Source organism: Haemorhous mexicanus, chromosome 6 (assembly GCF_027477595.1).
Source record: "Haemorhous mexicanus isolate bHaeMex1 chromosome 6, bHaeMex1.pri, whole genome shotgun sequence".
Lineage (NCBI taxonomy): Eukaryota > Metazoa > Chordata > Aves > Passeriformes > Fringillidae > Haemorhous > Haemorhous mexicanus.
The window spans coordinates 28,623,537-28,642,798 of NC_082346.1; the positions used below are offsets into that span (position 1 = coordinate 28,623,537).

Genomic DNA, 19,262 nt, shown 5'->3' on the forward strand with positions numbered 1-19,262 from the left:
AAGTGAAAAACAATACTTTCAGGATCCCAGGGGATTGTTTTAAACACAATTCATGAGCAAGCAAAGATAATAAAAGAGAAAATGTCAGGGATGGGAAGTCCCTGTGTAAAAAGCACAGTTCTGAATGTGGGAAAGTATATGTGCATGGGACAGGACAAATCCTCTCACTTCAGCAATTTGGGTGGAGTGATGTCAAAGGAAAAAAATCACTGCTGCACTGATGTCTCAGACCTAAACCATGTGTTTCCTTTGCAACAGTGAGGGAGTGCTGGGATAGGGGATGTCCATGCTGTTCCAGCCACAGTGTCTCCAAAGGTGCCATCCACAAGGATGTGTCATGATGAAGTGGGAAATGGCAGTGTTTCAGTACTGGCTGTCTCAGTCAAGGGGTATGTTGTCCTGATGACCATGAGTCAAATGAAACAAGTGTGGCGACAGGACAAGAAAAATGATGAAATACAACTCTTACCACTAGCACTCCATTAGTAATGATGGTTTCAGGAGGGCCTGAACTAGGAAACAGAAACACAAATGCATTTACAATAACTCATTAAAATTACAGTATAGTTCATGAGCCCCACCCTTCTCCCGATTTTCCTCTTGCATATTTTTACCTGCATATTGGATATGAAAGAAAAGTCCCAGGAGACTTGTTGTACAAGTTTCCTCACTCTACTATGTCAAGGCACAATTGTCATCCTACTGGCTCATCCAGTCCTGGAGCTCAGCAAAAAAATGCCAAAAGCGCTCTGAGGCCAAACCACGTGGCAATTTTATGCTGAGTCCCAAGCTAAGGCCAAGGATGGTTTCATGGAATCCACTTTAAAAAAAAATAAAAATCATGCTTTGTTGGATGATGGAAAAATAAAGGCTCTGGATTAGAAATCCAGTGCATTATTCCATGTTGTGTTTCACAGGGAGGTGGACCCTCTTGCTGGTCTCAAACACAAGTGCATTACAAACCAGCAACATTCTGGTCTTAAGTAATGTTCCCTATATTAGACAAAGAAAAGGTTTATGGTGTTCTCCCTGTTTGCCTGAAGTTCATGGGAGGTCATCCTGGCATTCACCCATTTGTCGACACAGCTCATAGCACAGATTCCTTGGGAATGATGCACTCTGAACAACCAGACCAGATTATTTCATGCCTCTGAACTGCTGTTTCTTTTTTTTCCAGGTAATGTTGCAGTTCATGTTTACTCACATATTATCCAAGGCAAATCCCACCTCCAACTCCTCTCGTCTCTGGAAAATAAAGAAAGGAAAATGATTTTGGTACTAGTTTACTGGCAATTCTCATAATGCAAGATCTCATTCTCACAGTCTGGGTATGCATGCACTGTTTGTGACCAGCAGAGCATTTAAAACAGAGGCACATATCACCTCACATCTGTGTGTCTGGAGCTTCAAGATTCTCTACTGATAGAAAGCTTGTGGACGGCTGTCATAGCAGTTTTTAACACAGAAATTGATTGGCTTGCCTGCTTCTGCTGGGGCCTATGGGACAGACCTAGGAAGAGATGTCTCATTCTGAATCTGCCAGCAGAAGGAAAGGGGATGTGCTGAAGGGGAGAGCCAAAGCCTTCTGGTGTCAGGAAGAGAAATGGTGACATGCCAAGCAGTTGTGGAAGAGGAAAATCTCTTTGTCTGGCAACAAGTTGAGGGCTTTGGGACAGAGGTAAATGAAGGCCTGGTCTGTGAAGTGGTGAAAAAGAGTATAATCCTCAGGGGAAAGAAAGCACAGGCAAGAGGAAAACAAAAGTGGAGACAGAAGGGATGATGAACAGCAAAGTGAGATCATGCTGTAGACTACTTACTTGCTCAAATCACCCACTGAATTAGACACCAAGAAGTTAATAATATAGGACAAAAAAGTTTACAAAGGCTTGAAGACTATGAGCTCTAACTGGTGTAGCTGTGCAAATACAAAAAGAAAAAGCTTGGTTATGGCACCTGTAACCACTCAAAGTGATCAGCTGGGTACAACTAGCCAAAGTTTTAATTTCACCAGAGCTTAGTGAAGTCCACACACTACTCCTTCAGTATTTTGCAAGGAACAAAATTGTCAAATAAGACATTTAAAGACAAAGAAGTGCAATGTGGAGCTTGGGTGTGTGTAGATGAGGTAGCTCCTCAACTGAGTGGCACACGACAGATGGACAAGAAACTGAAAGGGAACTGGAAAAGGAGAATGATAGACACAGCATAGTGGGAGATGGGATGTACAACTTTCAGTCCCCCTGGACATTCAGATAGGACTATTTCTTGCTGCCAAGCTGAGTGGCATGACTTAGACATTATTTAAACACCCATGCCACATTCCATAATTAGCAACCAGTCTGGTTTGACATTTAGTTCTGATCACAGAATTTTTACTTCCTAATTACTAGGCTAGGTAATAGGTTACGACAAAATCATCAGCTACTGGCATGGACACCCTCCTTGACCCTCGATGGGGACAGACTCAGCAAACTGACAATTTTGCCAATACACCTGAAATTTGTGAGCCTCTGTGGCCAGCACTAAAGCCTTCAGTGTGCCTACAGATTCAGGAATAAAGAGGTTTTCCCATGTCAGAGTGAAAATCAACTTATTTGTATGCGGCTAGGCAGCTGGCACACAACAAAGAAAAAAGACAAAATTTTACAAATAACATTTTAGACAGAAAAGCTAACAAACACATTCTTGCCAAGCTATTTAATTTCTTACTTCGGACCTCACCTGTGAATCACACTTGAAGTGCATGAAGACTTCCTCTCCCAGGGAAAGTTTGGCTATGTCAAAGTACACTGTGAAGAGGTGGTCATCCTGAGTAACCACGTCCTTATCATAGAGTGCCAGCTCCAGCACATTCTGGGGAAGGAAGGAAAGGACTTTGGAAATGTGTCAGGTTTTATTCGAAACAAGAGGTCCTGGGGACAACTGTTTTAGTCAGCTGTTGTGAGAAGTGGGAGGACATAAAGAAAAAGAACAAGAAGGGAAGGAAGTGGAGAGGAAATCAAGTCCATGTCAGCTCCTATGAGGTGGAATGAGAGGAAATCACAGACATTTCAAATGCAATATTCTACCTATAGCTGAGAGAGACAATTGTCTTTCACAGCATGGAGGTATGAATTATTCTCACATCTTTCTGCATCTTTCCTTGCCTCTTGAGAAAATTGCTTATGCCCCTTTGCAAAAGGATAAAACCTTCTCAGTAGCTCCCTTGGTCAGTTACCAGAAAAGTCCCAGTTCAGTACCTTGACCTGACTCTGGATCCTGAAGTAGAAGGTTTCATTCCAGACTGGATCTTTGCAATTCTTGACAGCTTTAGTCTGATATTTGTCGTTTGAAGCAGTTGGCAGCCACAGGCTCACGTAGCAATCAGTTTGGCTCACTGTAATACAAACACAAACACACCTAAAACGAGCATTTGCTCTAGAAGAAAGAATTAATTAAAGAATATGAAGTTCTGTTTTCAAAGAGAGACACTATGATACAAAATGACATATTTGTTCAACATAAACAATGCAGTTTAGGTAGGAGGAATGGAGAAAAAGAAAGGATGACAAGACTCTTCTCTAAATAAATGTGATTAGAAATATAAAAAATACATTAAACACAAAGGGTTTTCTCCTTCTATGTCATAAAACAATAAGTTTAGCCAAGGATAAAAAAATCCAGGACAAATGCAGCAAGCATTAAGGAAAAAAAAGTGATATCCTCTCATTTAGCCAAACTGAACATTAAGAAAAAGATTTCTGATTTTGGCATAAGTAAAGATACAATCTTCTATTATATTTTGGTTCCAGGCCAGCAGAAGCCAGAGGAGCTACAAAATGTAACAACACCTGATGGGCTTTTTTCTGGGAATGCCGGCACACAGACAATTGGGGCATGGTAGTTTGGATTACTTAGTATTGAGAAAACTTTGAATACAAGCTAAATTTGAGACAAGTCTTCTCATCTTTCATTATTTACTCAATTAATGCAAGTATTTTGTGTTCTTCATCACATAAATATACTCCAGAGGAAAACAAGGGAGATTTTTCCACATTTTTTTGCTTTCAACCGATTGCAGAGCTTTTGCTGCTCCTTTTGGGGACACAGAGAAACTTGTGTGATAGGCACAGCTGTGACCTAATGGAGTTATCTCAGCTCAGAACAAGGGCTGATGCAAAGAAGAGCAACACACTCTATGTTCACTTCTGAAACCAGCACACCAACAACAGAACTGTCTCCATTCATGGAAGAAATCTAGAAAGCATCTTTTTTTGGAGCTTTAGGACTAGCTGTTAGCCTAGAGAGGTGAGAGGACCCCCATGAGCTCCTCTGTAGAGCACTACAGATACTTACAGACATCTGCCTGGTGGATATTTCTTGCTCTTATGACTCTTACAGTCAGTAAGTAACATGGAGAGGATTCTATCTGCAGGGAAAAAAACAAACATATTAAAGACAAGAATGAATGCTACAGTTAGACGGCATATTTAGAAGACAGAAGTGATAAAGAGAGTTAAACTCCCAACTCAAGAACAATTTAGTTGAATTTTCTATTTGAGTTTGAAATGGCCAATACATTTGTTTTCTTGCTAACATCAAAACCAGGTACTAGACTGAAATACTTCTTTTCTTCTAGAGAATGATATGAGGATTTACCTTATTAGAGCATTTGTTTGTTTCTTACCTAAAATCTGGCTGCACAAACTGCTAAGATTCAGTCCCAGCTTGGGAGATGATTTATTCTTTAAATTTCCAAGGTAGAAAATTAAGACATGCTTTAGACCTTCTTCAAGCGATAGAACTATTATTGTGGTGATTACCATCTATGCAGTCATTACAAATATTCAGTCTCCTGGGCTATGAGATATGATTTTCTCATAATCCTGCTCTTTTAAATGTACAGTACTCTGCAGAGTTAAATGCTTACTTCTGATCCCCAAACTGATTTTAAGATCTGAGAAAGAGATCGCTGCTTTGCACTTCCACCATACTACTCACTCTGGATGAGTTTTTAATTTACAGGGATATAGTTGCCCTCTTGAGCTAAGGTCACCTCTGACTTTTTCTTGGGAGAAATTTCTCTCTAGTTTTGAAATATGGAAACTGTTCACATCTCCAGCTTCTTTGCACTGTTTTGCCTAAGAAGTGTAAACAGCGTTTCACACCTGATAAGAAACTCCTGGTTTTTCTTGCGGCTTTCCTCTTTCATCTTAGACCGTGTTTCTGACCTCATGCATGACTTCTTAGCCTCTCACATTGCTGTTCTGATCTCATATTGGAGATATGAGTTCATATCTCCTTTCCCTTTACCATAAAATAAACAAATAAACACCTTCCAGATAACTTATTATTTCTACTGTCAAGGAGAGGGGGAGAAAAGATACAACATACTGGAATATAAATCCACAGGAAAATTTTGCTCCAAAAGACCTGAAAGACACTTAGCACAGGGCCATGGACAGGTAAAGACTTCACCTATACTGAAAAATGACTATAAAAGACCATTGCCAGCCCTAAAGCAGCACTGGCATGACAGTGACCTCATCAGACCCACTGAGAAAGAAGTGTGACACGGGCAGTGCAGGAAAGGAGAGCAAGACTTCGAGTTGGACTGTCTGAGCAGAACAGTTTGGTATCTGCTCTGTTAATAAAGTCCATACACAAAAAGGGAAGTGCCTCAGTGTTCACTGGCTTAATGGAATATACATCCATGTGAAGTCTCTCCAAATGTTTAATCTGAGTGTATCAATGCGGGCAGCCAGGGCTAATGAATACAATGATGTTGAGATTGGGGGCAGTCAGCAAGTAGTCTAATGAAGAAACAGGTAAAATCAGCTTTCAAGTAACCAAAGCATCCTGCTCTGGGAAAAGGCATCAAGAATATTTCTGCTGTGCAGCCGCACACCAGGTCACTGGGTGTGCAAATCAAGGGTGTCAAACCACGGGGTCCCAAGAGTAGCTAAGGGTCCCAAGAGTAGCTGTGGATCAGACTAAAAAGGGCACTTGATTCATAGCTACAGCCTAACTCCTAAAGGCACAGAAATGAGGCAGGTACAGAAAGCGCTCAGTAATTACAGAACCAAAAACTGATGCTGGCAGTGACTGGCTTTGGAGAAGACAATTCCTGGAAGGGCTCAACTCAGTTCCATGGATCAGATCCCCTGGAGCCACCTTTGTGGTAATCCCAATGTGTCAGGAAGGCAGTGCAGATTGAATAAAATACTCAGGCATGTGGATGTGCCCTGTCATGACCAAGGAGCCTTAGGCTCAGACATCACAGAGCTATAAATAACAAATGACCAAAATCCTGTCAGCTTTGTGAGTTTTGCCTAAAAAATTTGAGGTGTTTGGTGTGTTCTTCTGAAACTGCTACAACCCTCGAAGTGTAGAGAGTTGTACTGCAGGGTGTATTTTCTCATCTTTGGGTTTTCCATTCAGCTAATCCAGAAAAGGTTGGCTGTTTCTTAAACTGAGAGCACAACACCTGCTGCTCAGTAACTTTACTCATCACAAAACATAACAAGGGAGATTTCCTAATTATTACTAAATGGCCTCAAACTAGACAGAGGAAAGGTAAAAATCTTTTCTAGCACACCTATACATCTAGTCCTCTCATTTCCTAGAGGAGAGATTTCATGTCTGAAGGCTCCTGGAAATCTACTAGTTTTTACTAGAGGCCAGAAGAGGGGTTAATTCGGGAACTCAGGTGTTGAAAATCCACTTTAAGATTCTGCCATACTATTATGAGAATAAATGGCATAATTTCCCAGCTCTTGCTATCTACACTGGCAGGAAACTTGTCCTTGTGCTTTAGCAAGACATGTACAGAGAAAGCCTGTTGAAACCCATCCTTTTAAAGATATCTGTCTTTTTAAACAGACATTGTTCCCGATGTGCCAAGGACAGGAAGCCACACTAGGAATTTAACATGAAGCAAGACTATGTAAGTAGAATGATCAAAGTCATAAGTGGGACAGAGTTTCATGGAGGGAACTGAATGGGTTACAGTAGCTAATTACATTGTTTGGCAGATGCTGAACCCTATCTGCTTTCACCCAGCCTCCACCCATCAGGAAAGTCCCCTTTACAGTTTCCTTTTGAAACTCTCCTTTGCAGTACCTTTGTAAGAGAAGTCCACTGCTTCCCATCAGGATTCAGCTGCATAGCTCCGTCTCCTTGATGAGAGGTTTGAGTCATTAGCTCCTGGAACAAGAAGGGCCAATGTTATCCCTGAAAAAAACATCATTTCTCTTAAAGGCAATCCTCTTTGGGAATTGAGAACTTCAGAGCCACAGGGACAGGGAGCCCATGGTCAGTGCTGGCTGTAGAGCCTTGGCAGGACCCGAGCTTTCCTGCGGTGCCCGGTGCCACAGCCCGGGCTGTGCTTGCCCCACTAGACCTGAGCAGAGGCGTAGCAGCCAGGTAAGGCCCGCCCTTCCTGACACACGGGGAGGGGAAGCAGCTTCTGGCCCTGGCTGTTAAAGGAACAGCAAACCTGTCTCCCATAAACACACCCTGTTATTAATCTTTCATCTTGAAGTACACCTCTGTGTTACTTAATACTTCTTCTAAAGTTGCATATATGGTGTCTCTCAAATTTATAAACCCCCTAAATATTCAAAATGCTCTAATTGTAAACAAGCTCTTACTCCCCAAGTAGTTTTTCTTTCTATGGTTTACTGTAACTTTAAAAGTTTCAATATTGAGGTCTGGAAGCCTTGACTTCTTCATCCTGCAGAGAGTCATTATAGTCAATGGTAAGTCAAGAAAGTAGTATCATCTTTGCACTACTTGCAGCACAACCACTTGAGATCCCAGATACCTTGCTTCGCTCTGCACCCTCCTTACCTGAGACAAAATGTCATCTTGGTCCATTCTGGTCGTGTTCACACACACGTCCAGTGTTATCTGTGGCAATGCAATCTCACATCTCCCAGCTTCCACAGACACCAATGGTTCAAATGTCCCAGGTGCAGGTGAGCAACTACTTTATAAACTGACTCAGAGCCCCACCTCTGACTGGTTTCTTAAAACCAGTTACTCCCCTCCCATTTTCTTATGGTAGGAAGTTGAATCCTGTGGTCAAAAAAGTAGGAAAAAATACCTTTGCCCATACAGCAGGTGGAAGTATTGTGTTTGAGTCACTTTGCTCTATACTGGCCAATGACAGGTTTAAAACTAAACATAAGAGAAGGGTGCCCTCTTACCTGAGCACTGAAATTTCAACTTAACAAGATCTCAAAGCCCATAGAAACATATAATCTACAATAAGATACAGCAACAGTTAATAAATTGAATTTAGGTTATCTATGACAATAAGCAGATACAATAAAACAGCTAATGAGAAAAAAAAAGAACACTATTGCTCTCAGACTAATCTGGTTACTGCAAAAAACAGTTTAAGGCTTTCTGAACCACATGTCCCTACAATCCCAGGTCTAGGCATGCAGAGCAGTACACTCATACAGTGGTTTCTATCTACTCAGCCAAGGTTCAGCAGGGCTGCTTCTCTCCTCAAGTCATTGTATTCCTTCCCTCTCCTTTCCTATGGCTTGCTATTATTATTTTTGTGTTTAGATGTAGAGTCCTGAAGCAATGACTTTCCTTAGCTTAGTTCCACACCCATGAATACTTCTGCACCGTTTCTAGCTCAAACTGACTCTGGCTGCAAACTAGCTGCATTTAAGTGCCTGTGTCTGACCCAATGAAACCTGCCAGCCAGATGCAAAACTCAGCCCTGACCTCATGCTGCCCTCCCCAAAGTCCTTGGCACAACTGTGGCACCACTGCTGGGGCAGGACACCTGCCCCTGTCCACACACTGCTGTTGTCTGTGCCATTGAAACTGGCACGGCTCACAGCTCACTGGAAGAGGATTAGAAAAGGCAGCCAAAGACTGATGCATCATCAAGGGATCATAACAGATCAAACTTTCTGGGGAAAGGGATGGCTTCCCTGCTTCCCCAGTACATCTTCTCTGAGCAAAAAGATGCTCATTCCCTGAGCATTCTTGAGCTTACTGGTCAAACATTGCCACCAGCCAGCACAGGTCCCCTTTGCACATTCCCATGCAAAATAACACCAACAGTCATCACAGCCAACTTGGCAGAATAAATTTTTGCCATGGGGTACAGTATTTTGTGATGCTGTGAAGGGTTGTTGTGTCTACACACATGGCATGTTTCCTCTGGGTGCCAGCTCAATGCTCTAGCTTGATGAAATGCATTTTTCATTAGGTCACAGAAAATTAGCAGCATTGGCACGTCGGTCATGTTTAAAGACAGCGCTTTACTGTAACATCTCCTCGGAGAGCAAACCTGTTTACCAGAACTGCACCTCTGAGGGTCTCACTCCCACAGTGCCAGTGGCCAAAAACTCTCATTTTCATGGACAGCATTTGCAATTCATGTTAGAGACAGCCTTTGCACAAGGGAGGGACCGTGGTTCACTCCATACTCCTGCAATCTGTCTCTGAGACATTCCTTTATCCATGATGCTCACAGCAAGTATTTGGTATGCTCTTTGCAGAGATAAAAACAGTTTTGTTTTCCAGGAACAAGGAATGTTCACACTGTGAACCTGAAGCATATTACTGAAATGCCTGAATATGTGGAGCAAGGCAGAATTTTCATTTTGCAAACAAGCCTTTATTGTCCTGTACTGTATACACAAAATTTTTGCATGAAAATAACATTTCTTCAGAACTGGAGGCGGCAAGAGTTTATGGCTAAAATCTGTGTTTACTTTTTCACAACAGGGTTTTCAGGTAAAAATGAAGGCAATTTCCAGGATTATATGCAGAGCATTATATTTCTGACTATGACTAGTAAAACTACCACATAACAACAAAAAAAAAAGTGCATAGTTGTTCAAATCCTGACACGTTTCAAATGCTAATATTTACACCATGATCTTTAGGCTGGCAATATTGGGCTACAGTTGCACAAAAATGTAAGTTTTGTTTTGACATAATAAATGAATAAAATGTTGGAAAAGTCATTGTGAACCAATTTGTAAAGATAATTTGTCATCACTCCTTGCTAAAATGAAAATCCTCAGAGTGTCATTTTGTAATGAGCCAAACATGTTATTTGGCTGTGAATGAACCCTGTTATTTTCAGGTTGGGTTCCCTGGGCTGACGAGGTAGGCAGTCTATTAAAAAGAAGTTATGTTTCAAAACAAAGATGTTTTGTAAAATATTAACATGAAATGTTTCAACTTACCCAAGCATTTTCCCTGGTTTATTTTAGTCCCACATTATAATATGTAGTTGATAGACCTTTTTTTCTGACTGAATAGACTCTTTGTTCACAATTTTCCCAGTTGTCTTTAGGACACAAAACTTATTAATAAAGTGTGCTTTCAATTTGACTTGCTCCTGGAATGCAAAAGTTGTTATGGATTTATAATTTTTACAGCTCACCCTCAGCACAGTTCAGAACATTTTTTAAAAAGGCACTTTCAATAAAAGGTAAAAGGAAGTAAGTTTAAAAATGCAACCCACAACAAATGTAATTGGTATTTTTGTGCTAGATCCCATGCATGGTCTTCAGATTATTTTCAGATGGTCTTAGTTGTTTCAGACTTCTGAGTCACTTTTACCCAGTTTGTACAGGCAGAACTCAACAAATAAGAACAAATAAGAGGGTTTTTTTTATAGGCATATGACCTAAACTGTTACACTGAGTAAAGTTTTCACTGTCTATTGGAAGTAAAATATTTTCAAGTACTTTCTCTTTTTGATTTAAGAATGGTATTTTATTATGAGAAGCAACTCAACAGGGAAAACAAGATCCAGGGTGTTTTATTTTGAAAGCTTCAAATTGAAGTGTTAGATTTTATATATTGTCTCAGTACAAACCAATTCAAAACTGACATAAATCAACAGGGAATTTTGATGCGCCCAAATTACACCCTTTGCTTTAAAAAAAAAAAAAAAAAGTGAAAAGTCTTACACCACTTCCTCCTAAGTTTCTCCTTCCCATCACATATGATTCATTCACAGCCCATGAGAGCCCAGAATGTGGATGCAAATCGTGGGGCTGGCTGTGTGCACACACTTGTCCCTCTTTACATTTCCAGCCTCCGTGGCTGCTCTTTGGGACACTTGCAAAACAGAGCTGACCCAGAGATCCAATACCAGCTTCCAGCTGTGTCTCAGGTTCTCTTTGTTTTCCAGGGCTGGTTGTACCTTGTGTCCACACAGCAGAATTGTGGGAGCAGAAGTTTATACTCCCTTCTTATGGCCTGTAGGTATGTTGGCTGTGTTGTATAACTGTAGCACTGTGGCGATAAAAAATTATTTTCCTTTATGTCAAATATTATAATAAGTTAGGCTTAAAATCACGCTATTTAAAAAAATCTAACAAGTATTTTAGGCAAAGAGTGTTCTAGAGACAATCTTAATTTATGGAACAAAACGTAAGTAAAAATTTCCCACACAATGTCTTTGCTTATAGAGACCACTTCTTGGGAATGGAAAAACCCCAGCAAACCACTGCACCAGCTAGGGTGGTTTCTGTAGTGCAGAATGGCCAGTGTTTGAGAAAGCTATGTCCCTTCTGGGTCCTAGAGCACGAAAAACTCCTCTGAGAAGATAAGAGCAGTTGGATGGGCAATCAGCACATCTTCTGCCTTCTCCTTTGCATCGCTGTCTGCAAGGCCTGCATAATCATCTGCGAGTTGTTGAGGATGTTGTACTCGCTGAGATTCAGCAGCTTGCGGTAGTTGTCATCGGTGTATCTGACCGAGAACATGCAGTAGGGGGAACAGGAGCTGGTCAAATCCAGCTGGCCTTCCTCCATCTCTGAGCAACAGCGCTTGACACCTGAGGGAGAGAGTTGTTGTTGCTGTGATGTGATGTTTATCTTAACCACTGTCAAAGTGTCTGTAAAGTGTCACAGAGCAGGACTCTTCCCCTGAAGAAAATTCATAGGATTTAAAGGCAAACAATGCAGGTCATATATCACCACCCTAGTCAAGAGAACATTGTGAGTCTGAAGTAAGGAGGGCACAAGGAAGAAGTGAGGGATGGCATCACCATGTTCATCTACAGCTTACTCAGAAACATATTCTCATTAAAGCCATGGATCAGGCAAGGATGTCAGCCTGAAAGGGCACTCCAAAAGCCACTTTCCAAGCACGGCAGCTGGGATTTCTATGAACCTCAGCCAAGGAAGATTAATTGCTAGTAAGAGAATAGAATTTAAGTGAGAAAGGAGCAATAAAAACATGTGGAAACTGAGAGTTCCTTCAATGCTGAATAAGGTCCAGGGCACCTGCCACCAGTACCCATCTCTGCCTTTCTGATTTTTGTGTCACACAAATTCCACAACAGCAGTATTTTGGTCTTAACCTCCCTGCTACCAAGGAGCAGAGCAAATGCATCCTAGTAACCTGCAGTAAAGAAGAGGAGTACAAAGCAGATGACCAGGCAGAAAAGGAGTGACAGGCCCTGAACACAGCACAGTCAGTAAAATGACTCCTGGGCTGATGCTGTACCAAAATGAGACACACTTATCTTAACCTTACAGGACTTCAGCCTGAAAGCCAGGCTCTTTCTCCCCCACCTCTCATATGTAACACTATGGTTCCTCAAGGGTAGAATTAAAACCTGAACAATAGACAACATATACAGTGGGAAATAATATGAGAGAGCTATACCTTTCACAGGAAAAAAACTATTGTAATTGGGTAGGACCATTTCAAGGAACAAATGGGAGAGAGGTGAAGGTAGACACCATCCAGCAGACACAGGCTGAGCTGGTTCTCTTAAGGCCACAAGGAAGATATGAGTGAACATAATAGCTTTGACAGGGATGGGGAAAACAAGTTTAATTAGCTAAAGTGCTCCCCCATGAACCCAGTGAGCAAAGACAGCCAGCAGCAAAGGAGAAGTCTCTGTCTGAGTCAGGGAAGCAGTGGTGTCTTTTGTTTAATGATTTGCCCCTGGAAATTTCCACTGGAACTTACCAGGTGCTTTGTACTCTTGGAAGGTATCATTCACAAGGGGAAGAAAAATCACAATCGGACATCCTGGCAAATCTGAATCTTGGAAGACGTAGCACTCCTTCAGATTTTTCTTATCTTCATCAGTCAAAGAAATTGTTGGGAATGGGATTTTCTGCTCTGAGTAGTATTTACATGCCTTATCTAGAGACTGGAGGATCACAAAAATGGTCAGCACTGAAATCAACTTAATTGTCCAAAGGCCCCAAATTGTCATCTGCTATTAAGGTTTAGTGACTCAGACCCATAGGGTGAGTTCTGTCTTATCAAAGAGTTACTCTATATATAATTACCACACATAGTTACTACATTGCTAATCACAAGCTGTAAACAAACACAACTTCAGAATTAAAGAATTCATTCAGGGCACAGCTTTTTTAAAAAAATTAAAGGAATTTGCAGAAGTTTAGGGTAAAACATTAGTTTTAGCAAATTAAAGAGCCTGTGTTAATACATTGCATAGAATTAACCAGAGAAGGAAATCCCAGCAAGAAAATGTTTCAGGTATCTTATGTGCTTGGAAGCCAGGAGATAAGAAAGTTAAGTTTGAATGTGCAATTTTATCTCTGCCTGTGCAGTCATTATGGCACAGTGTTAATTGAGATTAATATTTTACTGAGAAAATCAGAGATATTAGGCTATGCTATATATTTTCCCTGAAATATTTAATAAAAGATCACGTAATAATATGCACTCTATTATTTACTCTGCACCATCTAACTGCAAACACTATCAAGCAGAAAAAGGTTTCTACTAAAGTACTTAAAATTGTAGCAGCCTTTTTTTATAAGTTTTATCTAGACAATGAATGAGGCTGAAATAAAACTTCATTACATCTGTCTCATCCAACATATAGATGGGTAAAAGATCCAAACTTTTTTTCTGCCAGCTCTTATAGACAGCTAATTAGCTTTATCTCCACAAAATGGAGATAAAGCTAATTTTTCTGCAGGAAGATGCTCATCACTGAATTTAACTTGTAGTGTCTTATTTTTCAGCCCAGAAAGGATCTGCTGCTAATTTCAATCAACCCTTTTTATATTCTAACTTAAGTCAGAAGAAATAACTTCCTCATCTTTATGAATATTCCTGTGCACATTCTGGAAGCCTGCTTGACTCAGTCTAAAGCAGAAGAGGTTCCTCCCATTACTGTAGAAAAGACCATGCTGGCACTCCCCTGAATAATTCAACATGTTCATAAACCAGCAAGAAAGAGTCCAGGAATGGCAGGAAGAAATAGGACCAGTATTAATCACTACAGCGAAAAATATAGGGGAATGCAGGTGTTATAAACCAAACAGCTGAAAAAACCAGCAGCTCTGGATGCTTCAGGCTGGGCATTTACAAGTAAAAGGAGACACAACACATGGTAACAAGAACATCCTTACCGACGTATGTGATCCAGTAGTATAACTTAGATAGATGATGACATCCACTTCCCTCTGTGGCCTTAAAAGTGGCGCACTGCTGGTATTGATGAAAAATCCAGCATCTATCATGCCCAGCTGATCAGGATTTTGCATCAGCTGATTGGGACGTGAGTCTAACACAGTGTCTAAAATGAAAATATTTTTTGAATAAGAATAGATCTGTGGATATTTCGACTGGACAAAGAAGTGTAAGGTGCAACTGACCATTCCAGAGGCCTGATTTAATTTCATTGCCACACTACTAGATCATCAAACAGGCATGAGAACGACTGCAAAACACCTAAGTTCCTGTTCTGAAAAATCAGTGTTGAGTTTCCAGGCAATATACTGCATTAACATGGCACATCCATTAGTGCCAATAAGCTACGTCTAATAATTAACTTAAATCTGCCTTGCTTAATTTCAGTCATTGTTTCATCTTCTATTTGTCATTGTTTTGGAGAACAAAGTGTTTTCAACCCTTTATACATTTGGACTTCTGCTTCCCACTCAGTCCCCTCTTCTTTGGAATAGAAATCCCCATTCATTTCCAGTTTTCTCTCACAGGTGATATTTTGTTGGATATTTCAGTTGCATCTGAATTTAGAAGTATAATCTTGCCAAATTAAACTCTCTCCTATGTTCACTCTGCTGTCTGCCACTTCAAATTTGGTTCTGTCACCTTCAAGTCTACCGCCTCAGTCTGGACTGCAGAGGTCTCAGCTGAAGCAAACAAATACAAACATTAAGTATTCAGTACCTGACAACACTGAAGTCTTAGTGTCTTCTCTCTATTCAGAAAATAAATGTTCTCTTGGGAGGATTTTTATCCCCTGCCAAGTCTGACAGGCTTCTTTCCTATTTTCCCCACCCCCCGAACTCCCTGCAAAGGATGCCAGTTGGACACGAGTCGCCATCACCTTTCCAGCGACAGAAGTGCTCGTTCTCCATGTAGTTGTTATGCAGCTGGTAGCCCTTGAGGAAGTTGTGGTGCTGGGCCACGGAGAAGCGGTCGGTCAGTGCTCCCCGAAGGGCGCTGGACAGGGGGCCAGGGGGGGTGTACATGCGGGTCCTCAGCTCGTGGGGTCTTGTGGGCAGCACCGGGTCTTCATCTAGAGCAGGGGAGAAAAACTGGTAACTGCTTGGTTACTTATGTTCCTTTCTGGCTGCCCTGGTACAAAGGAGTTCTCAGGGGCTATTCTGGGATGATTCCCTAAACACACACAAACTCTTCTGAGGGAAAGGAATGGCTGCTGGACAAAGCTCTGCTGATGGTCTTGAGCTTTGGGCTGAAGAGAGTTAATCAGAAACACTATTTAGTTGTGGAAAAAGGATACCTTAAGGAAATTAGGCAAATCAGACAATCTTCTGTCAGAACTTAAATATTGTCACAGGAAGATAACATGAAACAGATGCAAGCATGGAGAAAATGGGGCTGATGAATATGCTACTGCTCAGTCAGGCAACAACAAAAACCACAGGGTCCATTGCAACAGTGACAGCTGCAACCCAATAATCACTCATGGCTACATGAGCTTATGCTTAATCAGCAGAGTGAGAGCACCCCAGGAAAACCTGGGGCATACATTCATATTCAGACACTGTGGATAGTTTAAGGGGTGGGTAGATGGCTCATGGGTGAAAAGCAGAAATATGGCACAAGGTGTGGTTTCCAGCAATGACAATGTGCTTTGCCAGCCTGAGAGGCTGACAGTAGAGCAGGAGAGACTTGGTGGTTTCCACGATTGCACATTGTATTTCTGTATTTTTCAGGATGTCTGTAATTATAGTTACTATCATATCGAGTGATTTAGCAATAAAATCACAGTTTCTGTATTGCTTCAGAAAATACCTTCTGGGCCTCGTTTATCTTTGTGTCAGTATGAATACAATGCGGTAATTACTGTATTGAGTGATAAAATAAAAACCCAGGAAACATTGATTAACCAGTTGATATTAAGGTTTATTCTCCTCATAGGCAGTAAAAAGTACCATATTCTCTGCTGTTGGTTCTTGGTTCTGTATAGCTAAGTGAGAGCTGCAATGCCAGAACAATTCCTGAGAAATGTCTGACCCCTCTAAAACTTCCTCTGAAGGAACCAGTAGAGCTTTAGGAAATGTTGCAATTACAGCAGCTTTTCCCTGATTACCCTCTTCCTCTTACACTATTCAGTGTGAGGTGAAGTCACTATCTCTTAGTAAGATCCTATGATGCCAGCTTCAGCAAAGCTGACAAGATGATGCCAAAAGCCACACAGGAAAATAAATAACCATAAATGAAAGGCTTAGTAATTTCTCACCAACTTCATCTATTCTGTCTTGTGTCCATCTCTTCCAGAAGTCCTCTGAACTGTGGGACAGTCCCCATATTTGCAAAAGGTTCACAGAAAATATACTGCTCCACATACCTGTAAAAGGAATTGGTGAACACAAGGACATATTTTAACAAGAAAACACCCTCTTCCTTCTATTTTGACCTCCTGGCTTAATTTTTTAATGGGTTTAATGCAAATATTTCTAAACTTCTATGCTATTAAATTCCTCTTAACTTTCTATGTCATTGATTCACATCATGCTACCACCAACTTTGTGCCTATCCTACTACATGGCTCTGAAACATGGTAAAGAGAGCAAAGAGTGTGAGGAGTTAAGGAGGAAAAGAGACACATTTGCTCAAGAGGCAAAACAGAGAATTCAGATAACACATACACCACAATCACATAATTTCCATCCCCCTCTTCCTTTCTCCAGCTTGTCTTTTTCTGTACTTACTCTGATCAGTAACTCTTTCAAACACCCTGAATTGTTTCACAAGGGGATGAACTAGCTTTTCAGATGTTTGTTTGTAAGACAAGATCTCACATCACAGTTTGTAAACGCTCACACATGCAGTGGGCTCCAGCTCCACTGTGCACTCTTTTCTCCATCTAGGATTACCCCTCTCTGCCTCACCACAGGGGCACTGGTGGCTTTGTTGACAAAACAGAGTGCCACTATATCACCAGTCATTGTAAATTTGAACCTGACTATCACAATTGGACTTAGGTTGGAGTGCATTCAGAGAGGGATCAGAAGAATAAGCAAAAAAGTGGAAGCTATTACAATGAAAGAATAAAGGATCTTCATGTATTTAATCTCTAAGACACAGACAACTCATCTACCAAGACAGTGACAAGAAACTAAAAAAAGATGCGTGTTTTTTTACTATATTCTTTTGGATAAGCTACCACTCCCATTTCCCAGCAGGCAGTGTTCAGCATGTTAGGACAGAACTATCTGCCCACGGGTTAACAGCATTGCACCCCTCCAAAGTGCCTCTGTGCCAGGACACCACCATACATCACCTTGAAGGTAGCAGATGCGGGATTCGGGGAGCTTTTTTAACATGCGGCCCATGAAGAACTCGCTTCCGAAGTGCTCCGTGCGAACAAACGCGCCGTACTTCAGCAGTCCCACCTCGTAGGGAGTGAACTCCACCCACTCTGCAATACAGCCACAATGGGACACTCAGAGGGCTCCCAGACAGGTGTGGGGAGAGGGGAAGCTTGGGCAGACATTGGTCTGAGTTACGTTTAATATGCTGCCTTTGCAAAGCCTCACTCTCAAACGCAGATCTCCAGGGAGGCATCTGAGCTTGGGCACGGTGGTGATGAGGAGGCAGGAGCAGTTGTGCTGGTCATGGTGGTGCTGCTGGTGGCACAAGTGGCACACATGGCAAGGCTCCAGCCTTGCACACCCAGTGTGCACACACCAGTCCAGGGTTTTCCAGCACCTAGGTAGTTTTGCCCTGACCTTCAGCACACCATGTCCAGGTGACCAGCACTTCACCAATACAGTAAACTTATCTTCCTTAAATAATTGTTTGTGTACAAAGGTGGATACACAGCTCCTCAGAAATTATTTTTTCTGTAAGAGACCAATTATACTCTCTCTGTGTGGTACAAATGGAAACAGAACTAGTTCTTGACTTTCTTGGATATCCTCTCCAAGTGAAGTGCAGTTGTCTGATATAACTGCAGCGTGAGTGAAAACTGGGACAGAAATGTCATGAACTGTAATTTCATTTTCATTTCAGAAACAGTTCATTTTCTTGACTCAACAATAAAAAATTTGATCTGAATTTTTCTCTTCCCCTTCTCCTTCTTCTGATCCTCCATAGGAAAGAAACACAAACAAACAAAACAACGAGAAAAGCAACAGATTCAGTTGGGAGCCTTCCCAAACTCCACCATAACCATGGTCATTCTTCATACTGAAAAAATAACCGGCCATTGTGAAAAAGCAGTTATTGGATAATTTCTCAAAATGGCTTTCTGGCCACATTTTCTACTGTGCATGTTGAGACAGGGAAATGCTGCTCTTGTATTAAAATTGTAAGGTATGGGGGTGATGGTTATTTCTCCAAATAACAACTAACACATCAAGACTGTTTTCTCCAAGTGCTACCAAGAAGAGAAGAATGGTGTCAGGAATTCAGCTGCCAATTTTAGCCTCGGAGGATCTGAAACAACATCCTTACCTTTGAAATCATTGGTGCTGTAACTGTCCCGGACACAGACTGACACATAGATGGGCAGTGGGTTCTGGCCATCACACAGTGCTTCTTGCTGATCTGAGAGCTTGTGGGGGTCTTTCTGGTTTGGAAGAAAAAGTGTTAACATGAGAGGAACACATGGTGAATTCATCGGCCCTGGTGTGGGAGGAGCTGGGCAGCTCCACCCCCCGCATGCAGGACACACCCTGGCAGCTCCACCACACAAACCACTGCAGGTACCCCCATCAACCATCATAGAGCAGGCTCCCAGGTTCCAGCCTGGCTTTGTGCATGGATTCACAGAAAGATTAGGAGAGAGACAACTATTT

The 19,262-nt window shown here is 41.5% G+C and overlaps 1 protein-coding gene across 1 annotated transcript in view; it reads right to left on the minus strand.

Moving 5' to 3' along the window:
- The window catches only part of LOC132328395 (uncharacterized), a 52,645-nt gene that overhangs the window by 9,467 nt on the left and 23,916 nt on the right, over window positions 1–19,262 (minus strand). The window contains 14 exon segments of the mRNA XM_059848215.1: window positions 470–512; window positions 1,205–1,245; window positions 2,722–2,853; window positions 3,240–3,376; window positions 4,336–4,408; window positions 7,102–7,185; window positions 7,831–7,966; window positions 11,599–11,809; window positions 12,955–13,141; window positions 14,379–14,545; window positions 15,320–15,511; window positions 16,700–16,807; window positions 17,744–17,881; window positions 18,919–19,033. Coding sequence (XP_059704198.1) covers window positions 470–512; window positions 1,205–1,245; window positions 2,722–2,853; window positions 3,240–3,376; window positions 4,336–4,408; window positions 7,102–7,185; window positions 7,831–7,966; window positions 11,599–11,809; window positions 12,955–13,141; window positions 14,379–14,545; window positions 15,320–15,511; window positions 16,700–16,807; window positions 17,744–17,881; window positions 18,919–19,033 — 1,764 coding nt within the window.